Source organism: Sabethes cyaneus, chromosome 3 (assembly GCF_943734655.1).
Source record: "Sabethes cyaneus chromosome 3, idSabCyanKW18_F2, whole genome shotgun sequence".
Lineage (NCBI taxonomy): Eukaryota > Metazoa > Arthropoda > Insecta > Diptera > Culicidae > Sabethes > Sabethes cyaneus.
The window spans coordinates 50,746,155-50,765,189 of NC_071355.1; the positions used below are offsets into that span (position 1 = coordinate 50,746,155).

A 19,035-nucleotide genomic window follows, 5' to 3' on the forward strand; every position below is an offset into this window, starting at 1 on the left:
TCGTCTTCATCGGTGCTGAGACTGGACTGGCTGGTGGTGGAAGTCGTCGTCTTGACCGAGTATGCTCCGAAACTGGTCACCTTGACGGACAAAGCCGTGTGTTGCCACACCTCCAACCAGCGACGAGAGCAGCACACTAACACTCAGAAAGCACCGTCGAAGATTCGCCGTTGCCACGGGCAGGATGCTTTCGACTGCAGCGTTTCCGCCGTATACTACTGCCTATCAGATACACTTTCGCTGGTGCTGGCCGCCACGGCGCGGTGTGTTCCAATTTCGCTGCTGAAGGATCTAACCGTGTCGGCTTATATCCGCACAATTTACCCAAAACACAAACACAGACACGCAGACGAGCACTCTGGTACTCTCGCAAATACTGCCAGTTAGTCACAAGCGAGAGACGGAATATTTTGACAACAGCTCAGAAGCAAACAGTGGCTAAGGGACTCATTAAATGATCACTTTTCGCTTTCACTTGTTTTGTCAGAGTTGCGGGTCGGTTCTGCTAATAGAATCTTTCTGGCTCGGGTTTCACTTGAAGTATATTCGAACAGCTTTCCACCACCCACCACTACCGTATGTGGTTTTGCGTATTGATTCGATTTGGGTTTCTGGCACATACGACAGCTGACAACGCAGCAGGGTGTGATTATGTGTCCTGAATTTGGGTTGGAACAGTAATATGAGAAGGTGAATATTATCCTTCCACGCGAGCCTGTTGATACTTTGCCTCCAACATACACATATACATACACATACGGAAGTGGATTCCGATTCAGCAGTTTAACATCAATAACAGTGGCGATTGAACACTTATAATTCTGATACAGCGATAGACACTCAAACACCAGGACGACGTGCTAAAGCGGCGAGGAGGGTTCAGGATGATGTCATGGATGAGGACTTCGGCACGTGAAAAGAGGGAAATGGAATCCTGTGTGGGGGCAAACTTGGTGGCGACCGATAGAGATTTTCTACTATATTACTGCGTGGCACACAGGAGCGCGGTAGTGCAAATGAACTAATTGTTCAGCGTCCGAAGCTTGCGTATCCTTGGGCGTCTCAAATGGAACTGGCGCCGAGCTCGGCAGCAGCTCGGGAGCTGAAGGTGGATTTCCTGTTTCGCCAGGAAGTGCCAGCCAGCTGCCCCCAGATGCGCGACGTGAGGGCAAACGGGGGGAGGAGCTCGTCATCTCGGTGTGGCTGGCAGGCCACAAGAAAGAGAAAGTGAGCGCGAGAGATAGAGGGAGACTGAGCGAAAAATTCGGAAATTCTCGCGGGGAGAGCGTCCCGTTACTGGCAGGATTTACTGCCTTACTGGCAAGTTCAGGGAAGGATTGCCAGCAAAGGTGCGCCGTATATGGGTAGTTTTTCAGCTGAAAGTGGGAATAATTCGAAGCGTTCAGGCGGACAAAGCTGATAGAGTTGAAAATACTATGATACTGCTGGTAAACAAATATTTTCTTACCAACTTTAAATATTTTGAATATAAATTGCTTCAATAATTATTTAGTTGTATAAATTAAATTTCAAATATCTGGATAACAAGTTCGTAAGCATGTATTGAGGAAGATACATTTTTTTAAAACCGAAATTGATTGATGGCTCATTAAAAGGTGCATTTAGAGAATTCTTGATTCACCGAACTTATCACGCATCAACCCTCCCTCGGCTTCACCAAAAAGACATCTAAAATTCACCTCAATTTTTTTCACAAAATAAAGGAGAAGGGAACACATTGACTAAAAAACAACAAAATTATAGACTGTTTCTTATCAACCGCTCGTGCAGATAATTATTTTTACATGAAAATTAAAACTTGAGCTTCTTTTGAGTGAACTTTTATAAAAGGAATTATCATTAGATTGAACACATCGTTTTTACCGGATCAAATCCATTGTAACGGTTGCAGTGCGGCATGTTGCACCATCTTTTTGGAAGAAATGGCATTGCCATCAATTTCATCAACCTTGGAGAGAATTATAATCGCACGATCTTCATTTTTATAGAAGCTTCTGAATTGTATTTTTAGCAGACTAAGTCCCCGTACAAAGTGCACCCTGTACAAGACGCTTATTAGACCGGTTGTGCTCTACGAGCATGAAACATGGACAATGCTCGAGGAGGACCTGCGAGTGCTCGGAGTCTTCGAACGGCGAGTACTAAGAACGATCTTCGGCGGCGTACAGGAGAACGGAGTATGGAGGCGGAGGATGAACCATGAACTCGCACAGCTCTATGGCGAACCCAGTATCCAGAAGGTAGCTAAAGCTGGACGGATGCGATGGGCAGGGCATGTTGCAAGAATGCCGGACAACTACCCTGCAAAGATGGTGTTCGCCTCAAATCCGGTAGGAACAAGACGACCAGGAGCGCAGCGAGCAAGATGGTTAGACCAGGTGGAGCGAGATCTGGCGGAGAGTACTCGGTGTCCGAGGAATTGGAGAGCGGTAGCCCTGAACCGAGTTACTTGGAGAAATTTTGTTCAACAGGCTTTGTCTTAGGACGGCAAGCCACCTAAGTAAGTAAGTTCCACGTTTATCGGTCTTGGGCTGCCGCTCTCCAATCACTCCAATCACTTATAACACCCAACATCCGCTGCACAAGCATCCACATCATCAACGCTCATCCTACGCTTACGGGGTGCATCGAAGTCGTCGGCCTCTGTCGGGTTCTGTGCTGAATATACTTTTCGTAGGTCTCTCATCCGGTATTCTTGCTACATGACCAGCCCACTGTGGCCGACCGTATTTTAGTCGGTTCACAATATACGCATCCGTGCATACTTGCATACTTGCACTTGGAATATTTCGTGATTCATGGGCCTGCACCACACACCCTCTTCTAATATGCCGCCAAGAATTGATCGCAGAATCTTATGCTCAAAACGGCCAGAACTCGTCGGTTGCTCTCTTTCAACTTTCACGCTTCCTGGGCGCAGAGTATCACCGGGATAAATAGTATCTTCTGGAGCGCAAGTTTTGTATGAAGATGCTGACTACGGGACTTACGTCCCGTAGCTGGCTACATCGTCCGTTGAAGACCCTTTTTACATCCGCTATCCGCCTTTTTACTTCACTTCAAAAGCATCTCCGTCCATCACCACCGCAGTCCCAACACCTGTAGAGCTACCACGCCCTCTAGCAGCCACCATATACTTCGTTTTGGTAGAATTTATGATAAGCCATATCCTCGCAGCTTCCTCCTTAAGATGCGTGTACGCCTTTTCCACAGCTCTACGGTTAACACCGATGATAACGATGTCATTCGGTTGTTTGTAAACCATCAAGAGAAGCACGTATTAGTCTAATCAGTTTCGTAGGAAATCCATATTCATGCATAATCCGACACAGCTCATTTCGTTCAACTGTATCGTACACCGCCTTGAAATCTTTAAACAAATGATGATTCTGTAAGTTGAAGTCCCTGGAGTTTATCGAGGATTTGTCGCAAGGTGAACATTTGATCTGCCGTGGGGCGCCCCTCTCCATAGCCGCATTGATTTTCGCCAACAAGGGTTTCCTGCAATTGTCCCAGCCTATGAAACAGGATGCGGGTGAAAATTTTGTATATACAGAAGGGAAAAGAATGATGTCTCGATAATTGTGGCATTCGAATCGATAGTCCTTTTTGAGACCACTATTTGCACGCTTTACTAAATAAAAACTTTATCTATCTATCTATATACATAAAAATGAAATGCTGTTCGTGTGTCCGGTATAGACTCGCAAACCATTCGACGGATTTTGATGAAACTTGGCATACACATTGCGTTTGATGTGAGGAATGTTGTTGGTTGGTTTGAGACCCCTCCTTCCTCTAGAAGGGGGGGCTCCCATACAAATGAAACACAAATTTCTTCATAACTCGGGAACTTATCAGGCAAATGGAATCAAATTTGGCATGTGAAGGTCTTCGGAGGCTGATATTTTTTCTATGGTAAATTAAGACCTCTCCTTCATTTAAGAAGGGGGCTTCCATACAAATAAAACAAAAATTTCTTCATAACTTGACCATTAATCAAGCAAATGGAACCAAATTTAGCATGTGGGAGTTTCAAGAGACAAGATTTTTTTCTTTGGTTATTTGAAACCCCTCCCCCTCTAGAAGGGGGGGGGGGCTCCCATACAAATGAGATACAAATTTCTTTATAACTCGGGAGCTGATCAAGCAAATGGAACCAATTTGGGCATGGGAAGGTTTTTGGAGGTTGATTTTTTTTCTATGGTAGATTGAGAAACCTCATTCTTCTAAGAGGTGGGGCTCCCATACAAATAAAACCAAAATTTCCTCTTAACTTGACTATTAATCATGCAAATAGAACCAAATTTGGCATGTGGGGGTTTCTAGAGACAGGATTTTTTTCTATGGTTGCTTGAGACCCCTCTCCCTCTAGAAGGGGGGCTCCCACACAAATGAAACACAAATTTCTCTATAATTCGGGAACTAATCAAGCAAATGGAACCAAATTTGGCATGTGAAGGTTTTTGGAGGTTGATTTTTTTTCTATGGTAGATTGAGAAACCTCATTCTTCTAAGAGGGGGGCTCCAATACAAATAAAACACAAATTTCCCCATATCTCGACCATTAATCAAGCAAATGAATTTGGGGGTTACTGGAGGCAAATTTTTTTTCTATAGCGTATTGAGATTCCTCTCCCCTCTGGAAGGGGGGAGGGTTATCATACAAAATAAACAGAATTTTTTGCAATATTCAAAAAGTAATCGAACTCGCGAGTGTTGCTGTCCATACTAAAATATAAGATAAATTTGGAACAAAATTATTAAGAATAAATCGGTGAAGCCTAGATAATGGGTCAAATTAAATAAAAGTAAGATAATATAATACTTATTTTAAAAACAAAAGAAAAGGCAGCGAAAATACATTGTTGAAATGAAAATATGAAGAAAATAATGTTGAGATTACACTAAGTATATGGTTTCTGACCAGTTTTCAACTGATGAAGTTGGATTGACTGCACTGATATTTTATTAAGATTTTGCCAACATTACCATTTTAAGGTTTGGTAATAAAACCCAAATTGTTACGTTGGACTTGCTGCTCGAGTCACAAATGCTGATGCGTTGCATTAGAAATTTGCGGCATGATTTAGGAATATCTTGGGTTGTCAAAAAGAAAGCTCTTGGTTGCAAAATTACAATTAATCAAATCTTCAGGATTGTGCATGTACCCCCTTTTTAAAATGGCGTAGCAACGCGCGCCGGGTCCTCTAGTTTGAACTAATTAAAAACAATTTTTGAACACTACCCTTCGCGTCGGTGGTCGCTATGAATAAAGACTGAGGTGGTATTTCTCACTTCCGACAATTCTATTGCGTTTTAAATTAAAAATCGCTCTGGCTGTTATGAATGTTCACCTTTCGTTCAAAAACGGCTAGTGCACATATGTCTTCCGTAAGCAAAGTTACTGTCTCAAGTCCTTAGAGAACTACCGGTCTGATTAGTGTTTTGTACATCGTCAACTTTGTGCGGCGACGTATGCTCACAGCATACTTCCAGATCATCGCCGTCAATAGTCACTGTCCATGGGAGGCAAACGTTTCTTTCTCTGGAGCAATTTCCTACCATATATTTGGTTTTCGACGCATTGATTTTTAACCCTATCCTCACAGAACAGAAGTGGAACTCCGAACGATTCGGCGATCAAAACTGGTGACAGAGTCTTTTTTGTTTTTATTTTTCTTTGGGAAGGTTTTCGTATTGAAGCGAATAACAGCAATATAAGCAGAACGCTCTCTGCCAATCGCATAGCAGCTTTCACATGCTTTCGTGTGCATTCGTATGCGTTCGTGTGTTTTCGTGGAAAAAAGTGACTCGCTACCGTCAGGTTCACTAGTATCTGTAGAAAGTAGCATGTACGTGTTTGGATTTCTACTTCCACTTCTGTTCTGTGCTATCCTCCTAGCCTCCGTTTATAGTCTGACGTAGATTACTTTCGCCGTCCCAAGGTTTCTAGTAATGATGTCGAGGTCGCCTGCGAAGGCTAGGAGTTGGCAACTTTTGCTGAAGATCGTTCCTCTCGATGCCCGCTCGCCGAATCACACCTGCAATAGCGATATTGAATAACATACAGGATAGTCCATCCCCTTGCCGCAACCCTCTGCACGATTCGAAAGGACTCGAGAGTGTCCTCGAAACGCGCACGTAGCACATCACTCACTCCAGAGTAGCTTTGAACAGCCGCGTCAGTTTATCCAGAAAACCGAACTCGTGCATTATCTGCCATAGCTGTATGATGCGTGGGCACGTGCTATTCTCGTAAATTCTGGAGAATTTGTCGGAGAGTAAAAATTTGATCCGTAGAAGCACGGGCCCACATAAAGCCAGCCTGATACTATCCTACGAATTCTCTCGCTATTGGGGATAGACGACGCAACAAAATCTGGGAGAGCACATTGTAAACGGCGTTGACCTACGTGATGCCGCGCTAATTACAGCAATCTTGCCGGTCACCTTTTTGTAGAAGGGACAGACTACACCTTCCGTCCACTCCTGCGGTAGTTTCTCCTCCTCCCACATCCTAGGAATTATCCAATGAAGTGCCGTTGCCAGCCGAATCTTAATGGCTCTAAAACCATGCAATACATCTGGTGGAAACAAAACGGTAATGTGAATTATGACTGTTAACCCTGGCGCGTTGGCGATCGGCACAAGCCATAATTAATTCATTTGAGTAGTGCATTACGCGAAAACCGCTTAGAATACACGACGAGATATGACAGCATTATTTTGCTACATGACAGTACTCGGTCTCTTGCCGTAAGACTCGTGAAACGCTCAGTAGAATAATAGGGGAGAGACGTCTACAGTGAGACACTTTTTTTCCAAAAATTTTAAAAATTTTTTGGTGATAGTTACCAACGAGGTCTTCAATCCATTTGAAAGGTATATCCTTCTAGTTGTCTGAAAAAAAGTTTCAGCCCTTTTGGTTAAAAGATAAAATAGTTACAAACGCAAATGTGAAGGTGTCTTTTTGGCTCACTGTTCCCCAGTAGGTGGGAAGAGTGAGACAACGAGTATTGAATACTGAGACACATATTAGAATTAAACTTAAACCATATTTTTTGTTTACAAAGAATAGTTTAGAGGTCGTACTGCTTATTTTGTGCATAAAGGATACATTATTGTTGTGCATTATTGAAAATTCCGATTTTTCTCACAACTACATTTATATTCATATAAAGGTCAAATCCTGGTTATCTGACCTTCAACTTATACGTTAGAACTCATTTACAATCAATATATATAGATTGAGTTACAATTCAACACAAAATTTTTTTTTTAAAATTACCCACATCTGTTTGTCTCACTGTTCCCTATAGGAATGTTTTATGAGAAATAGTGAAATAGTGGTGTTAGCAAACAATTCGATGGTCTTATATTTTTTATTTTTATCTCTCATTCCTATGAGATGCCATGTAGTAAATTTAATTTGGATTAGTTATGCGATTTGCCGTTAAAAATCGCCTGAAAATGATCGCAATAAAATTTACTTTGACCCCCCCAAAAACGACTTTTGTTGAAAAATATACTAAAAAATTAACAAATTTTTCTCAAACTGTATTATGTGATATAGATTCACAAACTTTACTTTGCAGGAAAATATCATGGATCTTGTATGTTTTATGGCGAAGCTATTCCCGATGTCTCACTGTTCCTGTTGTCTCACTGTTGACTACTCTCCCCTATAGCTGGGTATAGCATCTCTCGATGACTGGGTTTTATGTTGTTTCAAAAATATTAATATATGCCTGACCGCATTTCAAGGTCATGACAAAAATCACGAGGTTTGGTCAATTTTCACAGGAACGGGGCCTTCCCCCGAAACCCCGCGCTGTGAATCGCGGCTAACACGCTGACAGATGAACAACGTTCACACGCAGTACCTTGTAAGTCGCAAGGGCCCGCATAGTCTCGTCATCCCGCCAATAAACACAAAGTTAGATTAAACTTCTCGGTAGGTGGTTTCTACAGTAGGTGGAGGAAGAGGCACAATTTGTGTCTAAAAATAGCCCAACCCATGTCACTACATTGATAAGGGGGATGTGCAGTCTCCTTTTGTCCAGCGCCTCTGTGGTTCATAGGTACACGGGTACCAGCGAGCCACATGGCGGGTGTTGTGTGTTTAAATCCGGTTATAATCTCTGATTATAGCTTGGTTCGACCCATGCACCTTCCACCATTGGACAAAAGGTAGGAGTCACAACGACAACTTGTTAAGCGTAGCTACCCCCCTTCCCCTTTCCTCTCCACTCTTTCCCCTCCATTCCCAAAAAATCCTTCTTCGTTACTTTCCCTTACCGTCCCTTCATCAATTGTAGAACCATCGTTTCAAAAATATTAACTTCATTCCGGTTTTGTTACCGTTTTCTTTATTTCAAAATACTGGTGCATTGCTTTAAATTTTTTGAAAGTTATTTCAATTATGATATTTTTTCCATTGAAATTTTTTATTAAGTTTATCAGTTTGTTAAAACTTATTGCAGTGAACATGTTCTGCGAGTCAATAGAATATTTAGGTAAATGATTTATGCACTTCCCAAGTCAGTTCGTCACTAAATTTTTATCAAAATCAGCGACAAAATGTAAAGAATCGAAATCTAAAATAAATGAATATTGATTTTCTCAGTTTTTGGACGGCCTCTTATCTAAAATTAATGCGGTACCTATCTTCCTGGCAGCTCTGCAGGAAAACATCCAAACAGAGAACAGTTCAGCTCTCGCATTTTCACGCATCTCTTTGAACCGAACCTTCGGAAACGCTCACCGTTGCGAACCCATGAACCACAGGTGGTAAATTTTCTGCTAGCTGTTGCTTGGCTGTCGGACGTTTTCCTTCTCTCTATTTTCCTCACTCACGCAACGAAGCCTTTCTCTCAGCGCTTACCACAGTGTAATGTAAGAATTTCTTGCTTCACACTCACACACTCACATGCGTCCACCCCCACAGACAATCGCATTTTCTTTATGTTCTCTCGTTCCGATGTTGTAACATGATAAGATTCCATTTTCCTTCGGATCCTACAGGCTTTCTTACATGCAACGTGTTATAGCAATTAATGGGCCCGGAGGCACAAGGACGATGGATGGCATGTTCATTCATGCTGTTTCTACGGTTTCGGAAACGGTTGTCAACGCCGTTTATGATTCTGTGTGCCACCGCAACGCACCGTGAAGCTCGCTCGACAAAACGTTTCGCGACAAAATGCTCCACGCAGCTGACAGAGGGCAAGGGGACAGAAGCAAAGAATCGGGGATAATTTCCCCGATATAGTCAAATAACTTGATGGTAACCGATTTTGGCAGCCTGTGACCTAGTTTGATCGGCTTCGCCCACATTTTTCGGAAGCAGGCAGGCTTGCGTAGGAATGTGATTCACGTCGAGTTGAAGGTTTTTTTTTCGTGCTGTCATACCACGCGCCTCCATCAATATTAAATAGGCTTTAGCTTTTATGGTTTATTCAAACTAAGAATCCTGCTACCTACGCATTTCAGTGGAAATCTATTTTTTCTGCGAAAATTTTTGTTCTTTAGGGAAATTCTGAAGCCTGAGAGAGAGAAGATAACCTGTTGAATCTGAACTCAGCGTAATCGGGTGGGATGGCAGCTAAATGTTAACGACACATGAAACAAAACGTGCAAATGTCACGATCCACGGTATCGAAAGCTAATAACGAGCTTATTTATGAGACTATTCGAAGGTAAAGACTGTTGTTCGATGGTGAAATCAAAAGAACATACAAAACGATTGATGTGCGTGCCAAAAAGGGTATTGGCATTTGGTATTCATTGAAACCTTTTTCACTAATATCGAAGCAAAAACTAACTCAAATAATCTCAATGATTATTGTTTTAGCTTTGTCGGTATGCATACCCAGCGGCATCGAATTTCTTAGAGCTCAGTTGATGGCACACTCGTGAGATATTGTTGAAGTGGAATTCCATCGAATGGTGAATATACCTATTTGAATCCTGATATTTTAACAATGAGAGCCAGATGCTGCTAATTACCGGGAAACGACCAAAGGAGAACCGGTTGTTTAAAACCCAATTACCGAGCATAGGATTTGAAAAATAAAATAATTATTGATCGGATTAAATTGTATGCAGGTGACCGGCAACTAAGTTGATTGAACATTTGCTGAAACATGAAATTAGTTTAATACTATCTTAAACGTTGTTGAGCAATGAAAGTTGTAGATTTGTAAAAATCAAATTCTGGAACATTATTAATATTATTCATATAAATTTGAGACTTAAACATATAAACATTTTTGTAGCTTCTGTAAGCACACCGTTAAATTGGGCCTGCTAGAGTATTTTGAATTTGCTATTAATCTTCAATACTATTTTAGTTATAATTTTCGTGAGAACGCTAGTTTTTTTTTTTTTGGCAACAAGGCTGAAGGTTTGGAAATTCAGGACCCCACTTCATACGGTTTTTAATGTCAGCTACAGAATACTCCTAACACTTCCTCCACCAGTTGGAATATGAACCGAGAGAAGAGATCGTGTAACCAACTCCAAGTGAAGACAATGCAAGACGCTGACAGGAAAGGGACACTCCTGCGGCCGCTGAGGGTTAGCGAGTGAGTACCTAACTCAGGCGTGGCTCTAGGTAGCGAGATGACTGCATTGTGCACCTTCTTTTCCTAATCAAGTGCGCGTTTCTTCTCTATGCTAGGAGCGGCTCGCGACAGTGTCTGACCTGAAGCAGTTGACTGAAATAAGAAATGTTGCTATGCTGAAACCGAATGCCACAAACTGAAATCGAACCCAATATCGAATGCTAAAACCAAGATGACAGCTCGAAATTAGATAGCGTGGCCCTAACAAGGCAACCTTCCTAAATACAACGACTACGATCAACCAAAAAAATTCTACACGTAATATTCGGTAGGCTACAAATATGAAATGGAAGTTCGGTCCATGGAACTACTGAAACTAAAGAAAAGGACACTTGCAGGCTTCGTCGTAGGCGAAATACGTATCTGTCGTGAATAAAATAAATAGTGGAATTTTATCGGAAAAATTTTTCTTTTCTTTAATTTAAGGTTTCATATTTCACTCCAAAACGCTCCAAAAACTTCAGCCATGGAAATTCGCTTCTTGCATGAGAAGAGTTTTGTAGTCCACAGCTACTGACTAACAAAAATTTATAATCAAAATACTAGGACACAGGATTACAACTATTCCGATCAACTCCATCAATGGGTATGAGCGATCCGTAAACTGTGTACAGCAATCGGAGCCTGCCACAAAAGACGATCATTAAACCAGCCGCATTGGGCTTTTAACCCAATGCCCTTCTGGCATACAAAAAAAATCATAATACAATAAGATATTGGTATCTGACTAGATACTCTTGTAGATACTCTATTACGAATTCGCACTTCACCAATTTCTAAAGAATTATCGAGAATACAATGTACCTACACATCATATTTTCGTCGACTTTAAAGCAACATACGATACAGTCGAACGAGAACTGCTATGGCAAATAATGCACGAGTACGGATAATCTCGAGCCAGTAGCACTCTTATAATTTGCCTTGCCAATAGCACCCTTCATTGTTGGTAAATGAAGATATGAAGGATGAATATGGAGGGTATAAGCCCATGTTAAAGTAACGTGGAACATCCGAATTCTGCTAAGATTGATTATTATTATTTATTTATTTATTTATAGACCCTTTTACTTCACTAATATTTGAAGTCACGGCCACTCGCTTGTCTAGTCAGACTCGATAACCTTGTGACCCCTTCTTAAGCGATTGTGATCGCTTCTTAAGCCATTGCGAGTTATACTTTACTTAGTGAAATATTGCACAAGATGGAAAGGTCAATAGAAATAGAATAACGATTGAACATGATGTACAAGCTGTGGATTCACCAAACTTGGAAGAGGTTAGAAAAACAGCGAGAGAGCAAGGTAGCTGAAAAGGGCGGCATCCCTTCCGAACTTTTGAAAGTCGGAAGTGAACGGCTGTATTGTGCAATCCTTCCGGGTATACTAAAGGTATGTACTGAGGAGGAACTACCTACGGACTGGTTAGAAGATCTCATATGCCCTTTGTAGGCGGATATCAGCGCGATTTTTGAGAGGGGCGCTCTACGAAGGGCTAAATATACACTTTGCGAGAAATCCGCGATAAATTCCGGGAATTCAACTTGCATATTCACCATTTGTTTATAGACTTCAAGGCGACGTATGATTTAGTTAATCGACATGAACTGTGACTGATTATGGTTCCCCAACAAAACTGATTAGGCTTATAGGTGCTACCCTTGATGGTTCTAAATCAAGCAGAAGAATAGCAAGTAAGACATCGGACTCACTCGGGCGTGCAGAGAAGCAGTACCATCATCACGAAATCTTACATGCTCCCAGGGTTTACGAACGACATCGATTTCATCGTTGTTAATAATAGGATTTGTCATTAATTCTTCCAAGATAAAGTAAATGGTGGCTGGTTGAGAGCATGGTAGCCCTTCAGGTGTTAAAACTGCGGTGGTGATAGGTGGGGATACTTTTTAAGTGGTCGACAAATTTGTTTAACTTGGAAAGTTAGTGACATGCGACAACGATGTAAGCCGCGAAGTAAAAAGACGGATAGCGGCTGCCAACAGGGTTTTCTACGGGTTACGTAGCCAGCTGAGGTCCCGTAGCCGACAATTCCGCACAAAACTCTATAAGACGCTAACTCTTCCGGTGGTGCTCTACAGTCACGAAGCGTGGACATTGAAAGAGAACGACCGACGAACTCTTGAGGCGTAATATCCGTAATATCCTGCGATTAATTCTTGGCGGCATATTAGAAGTGTAGCACAGGCGCATGCAATATACCAAGTATACAAAGATGCGGATATTGTGAGGTGGCTAAAACATTACAGGCTACAAAGGGCTGGGTACGTAGCAAGGATGCCGGATGAGAGACCAGCTAAAAGACAATATTCAGCTGAGACAATGTACCCGCGGGTGTTAGAGACGATTGGAGGGCGGCAGCCCAAGACCGAGTAACGTGGAGACGTCTCTTGAATTCGACACGGGTTCGATAACGGATTGTCGCCGAAAAAGTAAAGTAAAGTAAGTAAAATATTGTATTAAAATGCACCCTTCATTACGTTTCAGTGTTTTGTACAATTTACTTTCAGGACGAGCAATACAAACAATCCTTGACCTTTTGGCACGTAAAGTTTGTAAAGTTTTTCTGAAATGGAAATACTCGAAATCATAGTAAACAAAAATTTTAAAAATGGTCGTCAGTGTCTGTGAAATCAGACGACTACAAAGGAAATATATGAGAAAATTATACCTTTCTTATACAAGACCTCAGTATTAAATAAATTCATATAAAACCATGCATCTTTGTTCGCTGTTCTAGACACGACCGCATGGGTGACGTAGGAGTAGGAGTATTTTAGCAAAATTAAATAAACTCCAATTAGAAAAGTTTTTTCACGACAACAGACACGAAAATAATTTTGTATTCTTTTTAAACAAACAAACCTATTGGTGGGTATAAATCTCGGTTGCGATTCGTTTTTCTTTCTAAAATTTGATAAAAGAAAATAAAAAGGCGGGGCAAAAATCAAGCAGTCATTAGTGGCTGGAGATGGACAAGCAATTTTTTAGGGAACATCTTCGATGGTGAATTTGGCACGTAGCTGTGAAATTTTGATTCAGTGTTGCGAAGCCCGCACTCGTGTGGCCTATTTTTTCACACACGCATACTCAGTCTAACGAACGCGCCAGCGTAAGTGTCGCTTAAGGACTCTCGCTCTTATTTATTCATGCATTGCGACAAGTTTGTGTGTGTGTGTGTGTGTGTGTGTGTGTGTGTGTGTGTGTGTGTGTGTGTGTGTTTGTGTGTGTGTGTGTGTGTGTGTGTGTGTGTGTGTGTGTGTGTGTGTGTGTGTGTGTGTGTGTGTGTGTGTGTGTGTGTGTGTGTGTGTGTGTGTGTGTGTGTGTGTGTGTGTGTGTGTGTGTGTGTGTGTGTGTGTGTGTGTGTGTGTGTGTGTGTGTGTGTGTGTGTGTGTGTGTGTGTGTGTGTGTGTGTGTGTGTGTGTGTGTGTGTGTGTGTGTGTGTGTGTGTGTGTGTGTGTGTGTGTGTGTGTGTGTGTGTGTGTGTGTGTGTGTGTGTGTGTGTGTGTGTGTGTGTGTGTGTGTGTGTGTGTATTTAGCTAACAGCTACGATCGTCACTCTCGTTCGTCATTGCAGCCTGTCATTGCTGGAATCGGTTACTCGCGAGGGCTTGCACTCTCGCCCGTGACTAGAATCGAGGGCGAAGATGAACAAGAAAACAAAAAGTGTGTATCCCAATGCACCACTAGCCCTCACGGGCAGATGATTCCTCACGAGTTATTAGCTCGTGAATAGGCTATGCAAAAAGACGATATGAAGCTGTGCGTTTGTGAGTGTGTAGGTAGCAGAATGTCAGCATACGGCAACGGCGAGCATTTTCATTTCAAATCTGGTGAAATCCATATTTCTTTGGTAATAAAACAGTAATCAAATCGTGCACTGTTTTATCGTCTGTTCTTAAGACGTCAATCAAACGCACGTTCGTCTACAGTTGCATTGACAGTGAGCGAAGAGTTATTTGCTTTACAATTATCCAATGTTGTTCCGTAACGCTGGTGCTGATTCGAAAATAGTTGAAAGCACCATTAATTATGACAATATGATTGCTTTGCAACTAACATGTGGAATGTCAGTTGAAAATTTAGCTGGTAATAAGTTAATCTTTTTAATAGTATGGTTATAATCAGTTTTAATAACTTATTATAACCGTACTCGGAGTATGTTCTTGGCAGTGCCTGATATTATACTTATTTCAATATTTCAACTCGACCCCTGCAAGTTTTCTTGGCACTCTGCCGTTTCAGTTATTTTTATATACTTGACAGCAATACCTACAACCGAAAATATGTAAATAATTCCGTCTCTAATCTTTGAGTGCAGTTCGCATTCTGAAAATTTCTACATCACGTCATATGTTCGAATATTCCGCCTAACACCTATTCATACAAGACTTCGATACAAACGGGTGAGAAAAAGAATAGCTGCTCACATGTCTTTAACGGAAACTAGCAGTCATTAACTTTTCGTCGGAAAGCCCAAATTCGGAAGCAGTTTTTGGGCCCAAAGGCGGGATTCTGTTTATAAAAATGTAAATACTGCATTATTCTTGCCAATCTGAACACAGCGAATATATTTTCATGAACAGAATTTTTTTGTCAAACAAAAAAAAACTGCTTTTGAAATTGGCAGAATCGATGACGACTAATTTCATCTTAAAGTTTAAATGATCAAATCGGTTGATAGGAAGAGTTGGTTTACTTTTACAACATTGTTTACTTTCAGGACATCAACTTGGTCTATGTTTAATCGAAATATATAGTTCCTGACCTATTTCAACGGGAAGATTTGGTCACTTTTTTCTAGAATTAATGTAAACGAAGTCGCGGTATATGAGATGGTCGTATCTAGAAGGTAAAAGGAAAGGTGCTTGCATCTGGTTGGTTGATTTATTAACTCTTCACAGTTGCCCTTATTCTGCGAGTCACGTGACTCAATACGACAATTGTCACTCGCCGTGACTCGCCACGGCGAGTCGAGTCACCTAGGTGACAACCGAGTCACCTAGGTAAGAAACCCCTGTCACCTAAGTGACAGGCCGTGTCACCTAGGTGACAAAGCGAGTCACCTAGGTGACAAATGTCCAAATAGTCACGTCACTCGCCACGCAGAATAAGGGTGAGTGTGTGATATTTATGTTTATTTCAATAGTCTATATATAAGAGCCTTGTCTGCAACCAAAACCAGGTCCCTGATAAGGCGCCATATTTTCGTGGCAAGAATTGCTCACATTGAGCAAAAACTCAAAACCAATTATACCAGATTGCATTCAAGACAAGCAAAAATAACGTAGTTGCATCTCATTGAGTTACATACGTTAGCGTTACATAGCACATTACGAAAAAGCAGAAGATGTATTCGTTCGGCTTGAAACAATCGATGAATCGGAAGATGCTGTAAGAATGGGCGACGGAACGCGGGCACGGTCACCGAAAACAGGGCAATGTATATCGAAATCGTACACTTTGGAGGCACCTATTAATAAACGTACGGTAAGGTAAGTACTCAATAGTTTCATAAAGCTTAAGTTACTATTTTCATACTTTTATTCATATTTTCATAACTAGCACTTTAACTGATTCTCAAATCCATTTGTGTGCCATAGCTTGTAGGAAATAATAAAGAAAATACATTGCACACAAACAAATCCATACGCAAGTCAAACGAAAGTACTTAAAAAGTTGAAAGCAACACCAAATACTTTATACTGAAATAGAGCTGAATAATAATTTATTTCAATAAATAAATTTGTAGTTGAGAGAATTTTTAGCCGTTTAAGTCCCCTTAATATTTTGTTTGCTCTTGAACATCCTTTTTGCCGAATTTTCTCTTTAAAAAAATGTAAAGAATGTGCCTCTGCCAGGACGAAACTGTAGTTTTTATAAAACAAGAGTATGCTGGGATTTTGTTTTCATTAATTTTCAAAGAAAGGACAGTTCCCTCGTATATTCCATTCCAATAGATCCAGAAATGTTTTACTTGCTCTAAAAGTATACGAAATTGATGTCCTGGAAGTAAATTTCATTGTGTTTTATTTCATACTAAGTGATGGATGTTACGGTTTGCAACGTTAAGGCGGCTCATAAATAATTTTGAGCAGTTGAAGTGTATGTACTAGCATTGGGCGATACTGTATCTGTATCGAAAAAATCGATACTTTTGAGCCGATACATCGATATTTTGGATCGATACTGAGCGTCCCGATACCGGCCAGTATCGATGCTAAAACGACGATATTTGTATCGATACCTTTATAGTAAATGCTAGAGAAACTAAAATACTTTACTTATTCTAATGCGATGTCCATTAGGATTTCACCTGCATAACAATGTTCCGCCAACAAACTCGATCCATGGCTGTCCGCCTCCAATTTCTCGAATGTCTTACACTTTCCAGGACTTGCTCCATATGGTCTAACCGTCAAGCACGCTGCGTACCTCTGCGCCTGGTACCAACCGAATTCGAGGCAAACATCATTTTTATGGGATTGTTTTCCGGCATTCACACAACATGTCCCGGCCATTGTACTCTTCCAGCCTCAGCAACTTTCTGAATACTGGGTTGGCCGAAAAGCTGCGCCAGCTTGTGGTTCATGTTTTTCCTCCATAGACCGTACTCACATACACCACCAAAGATAATCCTAAGCACACGACGTCCAAAAGTGACCAGTCTCCGTCGAGCATTGTCCACGTTTTGTGCCCGTAGAGTATCGGTCTTATTTGCGCTTTGTACATGGTACATTTGGTACAGAGATGAAGCTTGCCAGATTTTAGGGTCTTGTAGAATCCGTAGTAAGCGCGACTTCCGGCAAGAATACCTCTGCGTATTTCTCTGCTGCAGATGTTATCCGACCACCTCGAACTCGTAGAAATTAAAATAAGAGGTGTACCTAATTAATGCGGCAGCTAATTTTTTTTTTCGATAAATAAACTCTGCAAAAATAGATGCATTCCTAGTTCCAGTCTTAAATCAAATTTTAAGTAAAACTTCAATTTCAATTTGAAATCTAATTTAAAGTCGGATTTCTTAGGTGATGTAAAAAAATCAAATTCAATTTCAAATCCTATTTCAAGTCCAATTATAAGTCCGATTTAACTCCAATTTCTGGCAAAGTTGTAAGTATAATTTCTAGTCAAATTTTTCATCCAATTCACTATTAGTTACTAGTAAAATTTTAAGTTCTTTATTATGTCCTATTTCAAGTTCAATTTCATGTCTCATTATAAGTCCTGTTTCATGTGTAATTTGAAGTCCAATTTACATATTCTAACTTGAGTTTAACTTCGCGTCCAATTTTAAGTGTGATTTGAAGTCCAAATTCAAGTTCCACTTCAAGTTTAATTTTAAGTTAAATTTAAAGTCTTACTTCCAGCTCAATTTAAAGTAAAGATTCAAGTTGAAATTGATTCAAACTGAAGTCCAATATCATTTGATCATCAATATCAATTTGAAGTTCAATTTTAAGCATAATGCCATGCTCAATTCTAAGTTAAATTTCAGTTCCCATTTCAAGTTCAATATCATGTTAAATTTCAGGTTCAATTTTAAAGCCTAGTATCGACCTGAAAAGAAATGGGCAAAAAGATAGGCCAAGAAATGCTGAAGAAAAGATTTTCCGTTTGCGATTTCTTTACCAGTATGCACCTCACAAGAAATATTGTTTTACTTTCAGATGGCGCAGATTTACATGCTAGTGAATTGAAACGTCACTTTTCCGTACGGAATAATATCCGGCGCAATTATTATCACAAGAAAAAATGATAGATAATTGCTTGCCTTGCAGTTGTAAAAATTTCTTCGGTAAATACCAGGATTTTTTCTTGAGCTGTTTTCTTTTCAGCTGGATACTAGGCTTAAGTAAAATTTCAAGTGCAATTCCAGCTCCGATTTTAAAATTAATTTCAAATGCGATCAATTAGACAACTCGCAAGTTGCTGAGTGAAGCTCTGCTTTCCTCAATGGATGTAGCTATCTTGGCACTCGAAGATGGATGTGGTTGGATACGCTAGACCGTCAATGAAGCCGCAACTGCGTTGTTAAGTGAAGAAACTCCGAGTGCATGAAATGACTTTTGACGGAGATGAACTGGAAGGGGTTGATGAATTCATAAATTAGGGATCTCTGTCAACCGCCGTCAATCATATGAGTAAGCAGATTCAACGACGCATTCTAGCTAAGTCAGGTCTACTTTTCCCTTCGTAAGTCATTTCGATCAAGGAGCATAAACCGTACGCAAAATATAAAAGCATTTGCTAGCGCTTGGCTGAGTGGTCGATTTCTGGTCGGCCCGGCCGGTTTTTCACTTGCAAAGCCGGTGACTGATCAATCTGGCAAAAAGTCGGTTTACCAACTTAAGAAAACGGATATGTAC

The 19,035-nt window shown here is 40.8% G+C and overlaps 1 protein-coding gene across 1 annotated transcript in view; it reads right to left on the bottom strand.

Annotated features, from left to right (window-relative positions):
- Nucleotides 1-458: 458 nt before the first annotated feature.
- Nucleotides 459-19,035, bottom strand: part of LOC128739578 (zinc finger CCCH domain-containing protein 18-like) — a 46,747-nt gene continuing 28,170 nt past the window's right edge. The window contains exon 10 of the mRNA XM_053835072.1: nt 459-658. Coding sequence (XP_053691047.1) covers nt 459-658 — 200 coding nt within the window. The remainder of the gene's footprint in view (nt 659-19,035) is intronic.